The 14,040-nt window shown below is 45.5% G+C and overlaps 1 protein-coding gene across 2 annotated transcripts in view; it reads right to left on the bottom strand.

The window, feature by feature from the left end:
• Positions 1-9,420, bottom strand: part of ZC3H14 (zinc finger CCCH-type containing 14) — a 355,429-nt gene extending 346,009 nt beyond the window's left edge. Inside the window, exon 1 of one of the 2 annotated variants that reach the window (XM_086937625.1) lies at positions 9,239-9,420. In XM_086937625.1, coding sequence (XP_086793751.1) covers positions 9,239-9,274 — 36 coding nt within the window. In that variant the 5' untranslated portion in view covers positions 9,275-9,420. The remainder of the gene's footprint in view (positions 1-9,238) is intronic. The other variant, XM_086937624.1, reaches the window with a different exon arrangement.
• Positions 9,421-14,040: the final 4,620 nt, after the last annotated feature.

The following is a 14,040-nucleotide window of genomic DNA, read 5'->3' as shown; positions in this document are numbered from 1 at the left end:
CAGACTCCAGCATTTATGAAGAGCAAAGACACAAGCCAATGAAAAATGTGGGCTGGGCTTCTCCACCGTACTCTACATACAACAGATTGCCAAAGTAGCGCTTGCACGCTGGCTCCAGCTCGACCTAAAGAAAGTAGTGATTCACGCTTGGTGTTAGCTCTTTGGGCACTAGAAAAATGTGGCATTTCTTTGCTAACAGACCTTTTTCATGTCTCACTGTATCCACAATAAGACTTAACTTTAAGAAATTGTCAAAAGTGCAGACTTTTTTCACTTTCCAGGAGTGGGACTCAAGCAAATTGGACCAGTTGGGAAAGAAAGAAATTATTTGATTAACACATCACAAAATGAAGGATTTTAAGAGGCAAATGCCAAGAGGACCTCATTCATTTTATGGTGTTTTGTCCAAACCTATGTAAAGATAAGGAGAGGGGCTAGGGGACAACACCATGGGCCATTACCAAGGACGTTTTGGAGCCAGATATTAAGGAATTGTCTTATTTGTTTAGTGATTTATGGCAAAGTTAGAGCTAAAATAATGACATGATACCAGGAAAATAGCTGGGCAGTGTGGAAGAAGCTCACTCCTAAAACCAAGTATTGGGTAGCACCAAATAAAACGAAACAAAAGAGCAGGGAGTTTTGAAATGTGTGGTCAACATTTTAAGCAGGCCATCCCACCATGATGTTAGAAAACGTTGATGTGAAGGCCATTCGCTCACTGTGCAAACAAAGCATACTGAAAGCATGGCGTCTTATTATGGTGCAAATCCACATGAAACATGTGCCTTCTTTTACTTTAGAGAATTGTATTTAACAAAATATATGCCTTATTCTCTTCCTTAGAAAATGTAATGAAATACGTATTCTTGGGTTCTTGCGGCTACAAGGGAATGTATACAATGTAAAAGTGCAAGAACATCTTTATGATTTGAGATTATGTTTTTAATTATTAGTGATGTATAGCATTGTATGAGAAAAATAACGTGCTGAAAGCTTTTAATAAATCTAATTCTGATGTTCAAGAAAAGAATGACAGCAATAAATCGCATTAATTAGATCTACAAAGTACATTTGCACAGCCTAAAACAACATGTCCTAGGTACAATTGCTTTAAAAAAAAGACTCTCCTGAGTGCTCAAATCAGAGACAAGTGGCCAGGAAGAGGAGTGTCAGATGTGCTTGTTTAAAAGAATTTGCTACTGCGTCACATGAACAGTATTAAACAAGCATTTGCAATGAAATAGGCCTCGCATTAGGAAAGTTTGAGCTATTGGTATTGTGAATGACAAATTTTGTATTTATATTTTGTTTTTGAAAATAGCGAAATTAATAGCTTTATCATTTATAATGCCAATAGTTTTAACTTTTGCAAATGTGACACCTATATCATTTGTAATGCAATATGTGTTGTATTTACGTGACTTACATGTATTGATACTACAAATAACAATGGCTTTTAATTTTTTTTAATAATTAATACTTAAATAAAAGTTATTGTAATTTAGAATGGCAATAGCTTAAACTTTTGTAAATAACTTTTGTGAAGATTATGTTCAGTGTATTTTATTGTGACGAACATCCAAGAACAGAAGTGAAATAATATCTTTTTGTTACATTTGTAATAAAGCTTGAAACTTTGAGAGAACATATTTGAACCAGTTGTTGTTGAATGGTTGCACAGATTGATGCTGTGGTGCGCTTGTGAGTGATGTTGTGATGGCGAACGAGTGATGCTGTGGCGTTCAGTGATGCTGTGGTAGCGCATAGTGATGTTGTGGTGCCTCTGAGTGTTGCTGTTGTGGTGCTGAGTGATGCTGTATGCTATGCTATGTTTCGTTTTGTTATGCTATGCTATGTTCCGCTATCCTATGCTTTGATTTGTTATGCTATGTTATGCTGTGTTTTGTTATGCTATGCTATGTTTTGTTATACTATGATATGCTTTGTTAAGCTATGCTTTGTTATGCTATGCTTTGTTTTGTTATGTTATGCTATGCTATGCTTTGTTGTGTTTTATTACGCTATGATTTGTTTTGCTATGTTATGTTTTGTTATCTTATGCTATGTTTTGTTGTGTTTGCTATGCTATGCTATTATATGTTTTGCCATGCTATGTTTTGTTGTGTTTTGTTAAGCTATGCTATGTTTTGTTGTGCTTTGCTATGTTTTGTTATGCTATGTGTTGTTGTGTTTTGTTATGCTATGCTATGTTTTGTTGTTTGATATGCTATTATGTTTTGCCATGCTATGTTCTGTTGTATTTTGTTAAGCTATGCTATGCTTTGTTATGTTATGCTATGTTTTGTTATGCTATGCTGTTTAGTTTTGCTATCCTATGCTTTGTTTTGTTGTGTTTTGTTATGCTATGCTATGCTTTGTTATGCTATGTTGTGTTATGCTAAGCTTTGTTTTGTTATGCTATGCTATTTTGCGTTTTGTTATGTATACTTTGTTTTGTTGTGTTTTGTTAAGCTATGCTGTTTTGTTGTGTTTTGCTATATTTTATTATGCTATGCTTTGTTTTGTTAGGTTGTGCTATGTTTTGTTATGCTATGTTTTGGTGTGTTTTGTTATGCTATGCTATGTTTTCTTATACTATGCTATGTTTTGTTTTGCTATGCTTTGTTGTGTTATGTTATGCTATGTTTTGTTATGCTCTGCTATGTTATGTTTTGTTATGCTATGATGGTGAGGGCGTGTGAGGGTGAGTGGGTGCGAGGGGGTGTGAGGATGTGTGAGGGGGTTGTGAGGGGGTGTGAGGATGTGTGAGGGGGTTGTGAGGGGGTGTGAGGGGGGGTGAGGGGGTGTGAGCGTGAGGGTGTGAGGGTGTGTGAAGGGGTGTGTGGGTGAGTGAGGGTCTGTGAGGGTGAGAGGGTTGTGAGGGTGAGGGGGGGAGGGTGAGGGTGAGGGGGTGTGTGAGTGTGAGGGTGGGTGAGGGAGGGAGGGTGAGAGGGTAGGTGAGGGTGAGAGGGTAGGTGAGGGTGAGAGGGTGTGTGAGGATGAGAGGGTGTGTGAGGGTGAGAGGGGGTGTGAGGGTGAGAGGGGGTGTGAGGGTGAGAGGGGGTGTGAGGGTGAGAGGGGGTGTGAGGGTGAGAGGGAGTGTGAGGGTGAGAGGGGGTGGGTGAGAGGGGGTGGGTGAAGAGGTGTGTGAGGGTGGGGGGGTTTGAGGGTGAGGGGGGCGTGAGGGGGGCGTGAGGGTGAGGGGGCGTGAGGGTGAGGGGGCGTGAGGGTGAGGGGGCGTGAGGGTGAGGGGTGTGAGGGAGGGTGAGGGGGTGTGAGGGAGGGTGAGGGGATGTGAGGGTGAGGGGATGTGAGGGTGAGGGGATGTGAGGGTGAGGGGATGTGAGGGTGGGTGAAGGATGTGAGGGTGGGTGAAGGGGGTGAGGGTGTGTGTGGGTGAGTGAGAGTGAGGGTGAGAGTGTGAGAGGGTGGGTGAGTGAGGTTGGGCCACGGTGTCTCTGAAAGCAGTTGTTTTTATTTACTTGGCGCGGGTTTAGGTCCGATAGAATGAAATGATACGGGCTAGGCGCATTCTTCCGCCGTGAACCCATCTCAAGAGCCGTTTTAAAGTTAACAGGAGAATTTCCCCCTTGCTGTTCTCATCTGTCATTCTGCGAGACGTCTGTTCTCCGAGTGCTCACTCCGTATATTCCTACACATTCGGGATTGCAAAACGTTAGGTTTACGTTCACACGGTAAGAGCACGCTGTCAATTAGGCACCTCGTGCTTGCACAACTCTTCCCCCCAAAAAAAAATTCTTGCGTGCCGTGATGTGACACATTGAACTTCCACCTAGCAAAAGCATTGTTGTTGTCAGAGTGACTTTTAACATTTCACAATTCATGCTCAAATTAAGTTATATTTATTTGTAGCAAGTAGGATTTACAATTTTTTTAAATGAGTGCCGAAACTTTTCTTAGTTCTTAAGACCAATTTTCTCACTGTGAGTTTTCACCGCCAATTTCATCCGAAAAAGCCGTACTACTATTTAGGCACATGCATTGTTCCACTTTAAAGCAAAACGGTGTGAAATTTACCTTAAAATACTTTTAGACATGTTACAGTCAATGAACACATTTTGCGTTTCCAGAACCAAATTAAAGTGAAAGTGTCAGTGAAGCTCTATGCATTGCGCGGCGGGGTGGTGTGTGGGGGTGTGTGCGTGTGTGTGCGCGGAGTTAAAGATGAGAGCTGAGTAAAATTAACAAAAAGAGGGTTATAGTGGAGAAGCCTGTGTTAGGGAGCAGGGAAAGTGCACTCAGAGATAGGTGGTCGGGACTAGGTCATAACAAGGTCTCGGCATTGCGTGGGGGGGCAGCTTCCTTTAGAGTCTGCTGCGGGGGCGGGGGAGCGGCTTCCTTTGAAGTCTGATGCTGAGGCTCAGACAGATGGTGTGCGATGTGGCTGGGATGTGCACGCGCCTGGCTCACATGAACTGTACCCGATCCGCAGGCAGTTCGGGTAGACTTTTGAAATCCCTTACTATTATGTCATCAAACAAGCATTGCTAAAGCAATGCTGTAGGTCGAGACCTAAAAACCACAAGAATTATGTTTGTTTGTTCAAAATTGTATATCTCCAAAAGTTCTTCACCGATTGCTTTGAAATTTATTTGCATATCGCCATTGTCTAACCCAGGGTGGTGTGGAGTGCAAAAAAACGATAGATTTGGGCCCAGATCTTTGGACTGGGTTGAGTGTGTGACATTGATCCACATTCGGTCCATCACCTGTTGTGTTTGCATATTCCGCCCTAGGTGTGCTGGGGATGCCCAGACGTGGGTCCCAGGCACTCCACACCACTGGAGTCAAGCTAGCCGGGCTGATGAGAGGTGTTACCTCGAAACCGGTCCGGTCCTCGGATGCTTGATTCCGTTCTGGGAAGGACATGGCTTTTGTAGTTCGGACTGGACTGTTCCCATGGGGCACAGGGTCGGAGCTGATTTGCATATCGCCATTGTCTAACCCAGGGTGGTGTGGAGTGCAAAAAAACGATGGATTTGGGCCCAGATCTTTGGACTGGGTTGAGTGTGTGACATTGATCCACATTCGGTCCATCACCTGTTGTGTTTGCATATTGAAATTTTGACACAACGTTGGATTCGATTAAGTTAGTGTTTAGATATACACAACGTTGGATTCAAATACGCTTGTGTTCAATATGCGCGTGTTTTTAATCGAAAGGCCAAACAGACCCTATCGATTTGGTTGCTGCGCAACAACTACAAGGGGTGCATAGAGACAATAGTCTACATATATTAAGATGGACAGTTGGTGTCAGGATGGCAGACCGGGAAGTGGGTGGAGGGAGGAGTTGGTTCACTTTACAACATTAAGAAGGGACGCATAGAGACAAAAGTCTACATATATTAGGATGGACAGTTGGTATCAGGAGGGCAGACTGGGAAGTGGGTGAAGGGAGGGGGGAGAAGTTAACCAGACCGAGCCACAGCAACGCGTGGCCGGGTACAGGTAGTATGCTAAATAAAGGTTTATCACATAAGCTCTATACTTTCACTCCCTTTTCTTGCGCCTTTTGCTGTGAACACACAGGAGGTTCTGCGAATTACTTTAATATTTTAAAGAGGCAGTCCCTCATGTTTAAAAATATTATTTTTTGCATTCTTAAAATGTGTTCCTTGCCATCGCGAGAAAGAAAAAGTATGACCAAAACCAACTGAATTGACTTTTATAAAAGTGAATGCACAAATAAACACAATATACAGGGAAGCATGTGTGCAACACAGCAAAATTAGGTGAGAGCAAAAGTCCATTCTGGAGCATGATACACGTTTGCCTTGATCTTTCTTAGTTAAGAGGTCTGCAAATCTGCATACCCTAAGCCCTTAATACTCTTACATTATCTGCACAGGTATTGGGGCTGTGAATATGGCTTAACCTCAAACAGTGGGTAGACATATCAGCATACCGGAAGGAGGGATGGCTCGCTGCATACAAAAAGTGTTCATTTACAGTTGTCTCTGGCCCACACCAAGTTATTCGGGGCTGCCCAGTTATGGTCATTAGGTACCTACACAGGGAGCAGGTCCCGTTTGCCAGCCCCGACCCCAGATCTTTTACCTTCCTCTTACTTCCCGGACGTGCGCGGTTTCCGGGCCGCTCGTTGGCGCGCCACATCTACAGGGAGGTGGGGAAAAAAAGAGAAGGAGTTTGATGGGGAGACGTCCATGGTCTTTGCACGTCCTGCAGGATCTCAAGATCAGTGGCGACTTAGGTCGGCGGCGCTAGCGGCTGCCATCTTGTCACGAACTCCGAACCCGCTCTGATGGCAGCCAATGGAGGCTGCGCTGCCTCAGTCCCCGGTGCCGGGAGGCTTGTGACGCGGCGCGTGTGCGTAGCGCTGAAGAGAGAGAGGGCCGCAGCGTCTAGATATTGTGTTCAGGAATCAGAAGTAGAAGTATTTACATTACAACATTCATTTATTTTCCATTCTGTTAAAGTGTTAGGTGCAACAGACTGCAAATAGATGGAGAACGCGGACAGCGGGAGGATGGAGAACACAGACAACTGAAGAGGGGCAGGAACAAAGTAAAGCACAACAGGAACCTACAAAAAATAGTACAAGTATAATGTAACACGGTGGCACTCGGCTGCTACCTCATGTTCACTGTCGCTATCTCCTGATTGTAATATATGGGTTTTTATTATATTCCTCATGACCGTTTCTTGCCCAGTGATACCTGTGTCCCTACAGTGCCTTAATGAGGTTATCGTTCTGTATGCAACAGTTTTTGTATGATGCCGCATTTGGGGGGGGGGTTGGGGGGTGGGGATTGTTTTTGTTTTATTCCATAACAAAAAATAAAGTTTAAAAAAAAAAGTATGATTAACAACCAAGTAAAAGTACCAGTAGCCTTGGGAGGATACAAATGACACAATGGGTTGAGTCTCCGGATTAGGAGGTGTCCCCCTGAGCATAGCGTGAGGACCCATTTGGCGGGTATTGAAACAGTTAATCTCACTTAAATTAAATTCAATCTTCTTTTGGATGAATCAAAATCACATTTATTCATGTCCTTTGATACTCATATTTGTGTGAAACAAACATTTCAGATGTCTTATTTGAAGATCATTAAAATTTCAAGGAATCCATCTCGATGCATTTCAGGCAGATAGATGCCCTTCATCAGGGGATCAAATCTATAACAAATTATGAGCAATGATACAATGAGGAAATCACCCAACACTAGTGGTGACGTACTTTAAAACAGTTCTATGACCTTTCAGTAACGTAACTATAGCAACGGGTGTCATGCTCGGAAAAACAGTGCAAACGAATGCAAAAGCAAAATGCGATTGTTAATAACATTCATCCGCCACACGAGTCCTCACGCTGTGCTCAGCGGGACGCCTCCTAAGCAGGAGACGCAACCCATTGTATTATGCATCACACTGTTTGAGCAGAAAGTGATACCCCAGAAGCACACAACAAACTTGACAACTTGAATCACAGTGGATGTGCGTGTTTCATTTGACTTTTGTCAGGATACAAATGACACAGCCATACTAAGGAGGGACTGATATGCCTATTAAGGAATCAGACACCAGCATTTATGAAGAGCAGACACAAACCAATGAAAAATGCGGGCGGGGCTTCTCCTCCGTACTTTACCAACAACAGATTGCCAGAGCTGCGCTTGCGCGCAGGCTCAAGCTCGACCTAAAAAAGGAGCCCACACCAGTTTAGAAAAACTGGTCAATATTTATCTGAATAAAATGAGACGAAATGAAAAAAATACAGCATACACAAGTCAAAATATGACTTTTAAAAGATTAAACAAATTTAGTCCGTACAAATCCATGGATGCGTTTGTTTGAAAACAAATTACCTTACATGAGTCAAAGATCAAAGATGCGCAGGAGAGGTTAGGCGCCAGAAAAAGAAAGCGATGTGTTGGTTCCTTACTACACAAGGGAGATGATGCATTGGTTTCTTACACTGGTGGGTAAAATCTTTGATGGCCCTAAGACTTAACAGGAGGCAAGCACACACAAGCCCTTGGAGAACCTTGAAAGCAGGATGTAGACAGCAAAGTCCAGTCCTTTCACTCACAGGACAGAAGCAGCAAGCAGCACACCAGCACAACAAAACAGGCAGGGTGGCAGTCCCTAGTACAGCATCCAGCTATTCATCCTGGCATAATGCCCACAGTCCAGACGTGTCCTGATTTTAGGGTGCAAGAGGTCCAATACTTCTACCCTGTTCTATCTATGAAGTAGGCAAACTTCAAAGGAAAGTCTTTGTAGTACACAAGACCCTGCCATTTTCTGACCTGGCTCCAGACACACCATAGGGGGTGGAGACAGCTTTGAGTGAGGACAGGTGCAGCCCTATTCAGGTGTCAGTGACAACTTCACCCACCACTGTAGCTCAGGAAGGCAGTCAGAAGTGGTAAAGTGCCTGGAGTCCTAAAAACAGCTAAAACAGGAGGAAGAAGGCTACAAGTTTGGGGATAACCCTACAAAAAGGGCCAGGTCCAACACCTTTCTACACATAGCCTCATTACACAGCGTGTGTCCTCAAGATTCATGGCAGTCTTTATTATTTATGTAATCACATCGACTCATGTTTAGGTTACCAAACTTTTCCGCAAGCAGAGTTGTACAACAATTGCATTACTATACGGCAGATGCACTTTACTTCCTACTCCTTGAGCCAAACAAAATGAGTCCGCTCTGCAAAGTAAAAATACATTCATCACATCACGAGAACAGCTGCTACTCCAGCCCTTCCTCAGCATAAAGATTTACACACGTTCTGTGTAGGGACAAAATGAAGAGGCATTAGGTGGCTAACGTCTTGTCTGAAAAAGTATTCTAGTCCAGGCTTTTTAGGCTAAAAACACTTTGCATGTTAAATCTTGTATTTCAAAGCGTATATTAGGAATGCACTAAAGTGCATATAATGCACTGTACCAGCGGACGTCAGAACAGCGATCACTTAATACTAACGGACAAGTAAAACCTCTCAAATTTGCAAAACAAGAAAACGTCCATATTGCATAAATTGTGTACATAGTTCATGCAAGGCCAGGTCAGCTACCTACATTCCTCATTGTATACTCAGTGAGGTGAAGTACATAAATGCTTCTTCTCAGCCTCTCGCCGGCATCTTTCTCTACCAAGCTACCTTTACGACATTCAACCGGTGTAACTTTATCTCCTACCCCCAGTCTCCTTTGCTCTCTCAAATCGAAATAAAACTTTAACCTACCCGAATCTTGCGGCTAATCTCAGTCCCGATCTCCATATTGCCGGTTAAAAGGGCACACTCCGGGTCGATCCCTCAACCGGATTTCCCAGGCAACCTTTCGCAGAATTCACAAATGCCGAATGCTCGCTCTGCTCAGCTGTTTCCGGGGGCAGCCTGCACAGCCAGCTCTGCTCAGCGCGCCCTCTCCTGGGCACGAAGCTCCAAACTGGTGTTGTCACACGCATCGGAACGTCACAATTCAAGATTCTAAGGGATGGAATCATAAAACAGTGAAGAAGGACGAGCGGCGAAAGTGGTGCCGCTATTGGTTTCGGCAGCCTGCACTTTCTGAATGAGTCAATTTTGGCGACCATCTTGGATTGGGTCTTCCACCCACTTAATGCGAATAAATGTGTGCGTATTCGACTTCTTTTGGAAGTCACAAAACTTTTATGCTCATAAATTGTGAGTAAACGACAGTCTAAATTAATTGAATTAAAGCTAAGTGCTGGGTGACGTGACATGCGAACATGATCTATAGTTGCCAAGTTTCCCATGTCTATGCGTGAAAGCTGAGTCCAGCTGAGTCCAGAATTTTACTTTGTATTCTGGGACTTGTATTCCTGTTTTATAATGTTATAAATAAGACTAACAGGCCTAGAATTCAAAGAGAAAATTTGGACTGAAGTAGCACATCAGACATGGAACTAGGAAACGTGGCAGGGCTGTTTACAAATGTAAAATGTCCTAGTTATTGGCAAAGGAATGTTTGATTCTATTAGGGACACGGAGGCAATGATTTTATTACAAGACAGCAGGCTCATATTATGCTATCTTTTCTTGCAATTCTATGTCAGGACGGAGGCGAGGATTATGCAGTCCTTTCTTCTCTTTATTAAAACAGCAAATTCAAAGTAAACAATCATAAAACTTTTCAGGAACTACAGCTCCCATGAGCACATGGGGCACAGTGTCCATAGCAACCGCCATCCAATCACGAGGGCATCTGCTGTATAACTGGTCCTGACGTCCCTTCCACTTCCTCTTTCTTCTCTGCTCGTCAGATAAGTCACTTTCCTTCATTTTCTGACATACTGTGTTTTTTGGTATTGATTAACGATTTGTGCCTGTGCAGTATCGCTTGCTTCAGGAGTTAGGTGCGTTTTGTTTGCAATGTTTATTTCCGGCAGCTCGACGCGCGACAGGCGCTGCTTGCGCTGTCACTGCCGCTTCAACGCAGACTGTGCAAAGCGCATCCTCGCGCTTCCCCGACTCCGTGGGGCGCCCGGCAATTGAGGAGAGGCTGCGCTCGAGGTAATGTCCTCATCTCTGTGGCGCGAACTTTGATTTCTGCCTCACCTGACACCGGTTTAAGTGATTTTACGCGCGTAGGTGCGCGACGACATCTGGTGGCAGAAAATAGGTATTGCATCTATATTTCAACAACTAGGCAGCCTTCGCACCGGCGAGGGGGCTACCTTTATATATATTAGGCTTTAAGGTGATTTGGTGCTCAAACCCCCCTATTATGCAATCATCAGATTCTATTACAGGACCGGAGGCTTCAGATTATGCTTCTCATTCTTTTACTGAAAACTCACAGCAGCCAATGAAAATACGTATTTTCATTCAATAACAGTAAATAAACTACATATCCCATCATGACATGTAATTAGGCACGCCCCCATAGTCCATAAGAACTCCTTGCGTGCAGCCATCTTCCTCTTTCTTTGCTGCTCACAGCAAGAGATAAGTGCACTTTGTTCCTGCCCTCCGCTGTTTGGCATGGGTTGTTGTGTATATTTGATGCTTAATATAGTTGATATACTTGAATAACTATCGAGTGTTGTTATACTCTAGACTCACCCTTTGTCGATTATTTGCAGCTGACAGGGATTTGTGCACTGGTGGGTGTGCGCGTCGTAGTAGCGCTTTACCCCCGCTTTCAGGCATTCTTAGTGGCTCGTAGGCGCTCCTCTGAGCGTGTGATTAGTTCCGGTCGTTGACCGGGAGCAGACCGACACCGACTCCTCTTTACGGAGCCTATTAATTTCCCGGGGCACCTTTTCCCCTCTGTTGTTGTTCGGCGCGTTTCTCGCGCAAGCGCAGGGCTTCCCTAATCTCCCGATGACGCTGTGAGGACCGGGTGGCTCTGGGCCGGAGAGTGCTTCCCAACGCGCTGAATTTGGGCTCGTTTTTGGTAGGAATTCAGTCGCGTTTGGGCAGCACGCTACGGCGCAAATTTCCAAAGGACATTTCACAAGTGTTTTGCCTTGTTAGCACATCGGTGGTCGCTCTGCTCGATAAATCGCCTGTAAAGGTTGTAAAATAGTGGCCTTTGACAGAGTGAGCACACACTCTTTATATCTTACCTTGGCCTGGGTCACTGGCCCGTGTGATTACAGCTTTGCTGAGGGGGTCCAACGTTGAATCATAGTGTGCAGAGTGGGCTGACCTCCCCCCTTTACCCTCCTTGTGGCCTGAGAAGGTATTTCAACAGCACAGTGTGCCACAGATCCACCATGGGAGGAAGATCCTTCTCCTACTTGGCGGCCAAGACCTGGAACTCTCTCCCCACCCACCTCCGCCTTACACAGAACCACCTCTCCTTCAGAAAGCAACTAAAAACTTGGATATTTGAAGTAAAGCACCTCCCTCAAGCGCCTGGGTGAGTAGTGCGCTATACAAATTTTGGAACTTGAACTTGAACTACAGTTCCCTAGAGTGGGAGTAATAAGCCATCCCTGATTATGTCCGAGGGAGAGCAATACTATGAGGAGTATGCTGAGGAGGAGACTTATGAAGGACAGCAGGAAGCTGTCTTAGAGGACAATTTGGTCAATGCTTTGGACGCTTCTGTCCAGTCCTCGGTGAATAGGGCTATGGAGACTACGGTCCCACAAACTGTCCAACAAGTCCTAGCCGCAGCCCTACACCCTATCAGGAAGCAACTGGAGGGCTTTGCCAAGAGGCACGGCTATGACAAGCCGCACAAGAAGAAGGCAGAGGCATCTGCGTCAAGTCAACCAGCAGCTGATTCTGCTAAGTGGCCACATGCGCAAGCCTTATCTATGTTGCCCGCCGGCGAGGCAGTCGATCACTCTTATTCCGGGGGCAAGGCTAAGTCCAAGCACAAAACCTATCCGGACACGGATACCGACACAAACACCACTAACACGGACACAGATACAGACACCTCGGAGGAGCCTCCTCCAAAGAAAGAGAAGACGTTACAACCAGCTGGGGTGGCACCTGTAAACACCCCATTCACTTTCGACCCGTCGGATATCATGCACCCCAGGTCCTTGGACTGGGTGCCCCCGGCCACGCTTATCTCCATGAGAATCTTCGGAAAAGTTTCCCGAGCGAGGTGCGTAATCGCCTCAGGTCTGAGTGCCCTCGACCAGATCTCCCGGGTAAAGTGGCGGAACCGCCGGAGATAGACGCTAGTCTTCTAACCTTTCTCAAAAAGTTTTCGAAGGACCCCAAGCGTGGTCTAGACCGGGCATGGAGGGGTTGCCAAGACAAGATGTTGGATGCAGTAGGTCCTTTGGCCAAGATCCTAGAAATGGCTCTAGCGGCCAAGGAATCCTCTACACCAGTGGATCCAGATGTACTGGCAGGATGGACCCAGCGGGCCATATGCCTTATTCGGAACGGCGTAAATCTCTCTTGATTAAAATGGGCGGCAATCTGACCGAGTTGGCAGACGCGGAACCGGGACCCCTAGCAGCAGGTCAGCTCTTCGGGGATAAGTTTGTAAAGGACGTATCAAAGTACGTTGGGACTTTCTCGGCGCTGGACAAGGCACAGTCAGGCATCAAAAGAGCGCTAAGCCTGGGTGTTTTTAACAGGGCCGGACGAGGCGGGGGTCGCTTGTCGGGCCGTGGAGGTCCCCAAGGCTCCCAGAGAGGCGACTATGGTCGTGGCAGGAGCGACTACGATTCAACCAGAAGAGGGACCTTTTATCCCTCGCGCAGGAGGTTCAACAGGAATCGTTTCCAGTCGAACAACAATAGAGGAAACTTCAAAAGTCAGCAGAGCACAGGTGGGAGTTGCAGATCTTTCTCTTCTTCCTTTGGGGGGTCGGACGCGACACTGCCTCCGACAGTGGCAAGAGCTTACACAGGACGCCTGGGTGTTACAGACAGTACAGGGCTTTCACTTGGAGTTTTATTCTCGTCCTGTTCAATCAGGTATCCCTGCAAGTCTCCATTTTTCCCAACTAGATCTCAGTTTTATAGAAGAGGAGGTTGCGGGTTTGCTGCAAAAGCGCGCGATAGCACTGGCCGACCAGGGGCCTCACGGCTTTTGCAGCAATATATTCATTGTTAAGAAGAAAGGAGGTGGAAACAGGTTGGTTCTGAATCTCAGGGATTTCAATCAGTTTATCACTTACAATCACTTCAAGATGGAGGGCATCCATCTCTTGACAGACTTGCTGCAGGAAGGGGATTGGATGGTCCGATTGGACCTCAAGGACGCCTACCTCTCCGTCCCAATCTTCCCCCCACATCGCAGGTATCTCCAGTTCAGGTGGAAGGGCCAATGGTACGAATATTTGGCTCTGCCTTTCGGGCTCTCCTCAGTTCCTTGGTGTTTCACCAAGATAATGAAGCCGGTCGTGGCTTATCTCAGAGCAGAGAGAGGGGGATACGCCTCATAATCTATCTGGACGACATCCTGATCATGGCACAGGATCAGAGTATACTTCAGCAGCATCTCACGCTTACGACAACGCTGCTTCAAAACTTGGGGTTTGTCATCAATTCAAAGAAATCTGTGATGGTTCCCACTCAGGTAATAGATTTCCTGGGATTCAC

The sequence above is a fragment of the Lissotriton vulgaris genome, chromosome 9, assembly GCF_964263255.1.
Source record: "Lissotriton vulgaris chromosome 9, aLisVul1.2, whole genome shotgun sequence".
Classification (NCBI taxonomy): domain Eukaryota; kingdom Metazoa; phylum Chordata; class Amphibia; order Caudata; family Salamandridae; genus Lissotriton; species Lissotriton vulgaris.
The sequence above is the reverse complement of the archived record's forward strand: the minus strand, read 5'-3'. Positions and strand labels throughout refer to the sequence as shown.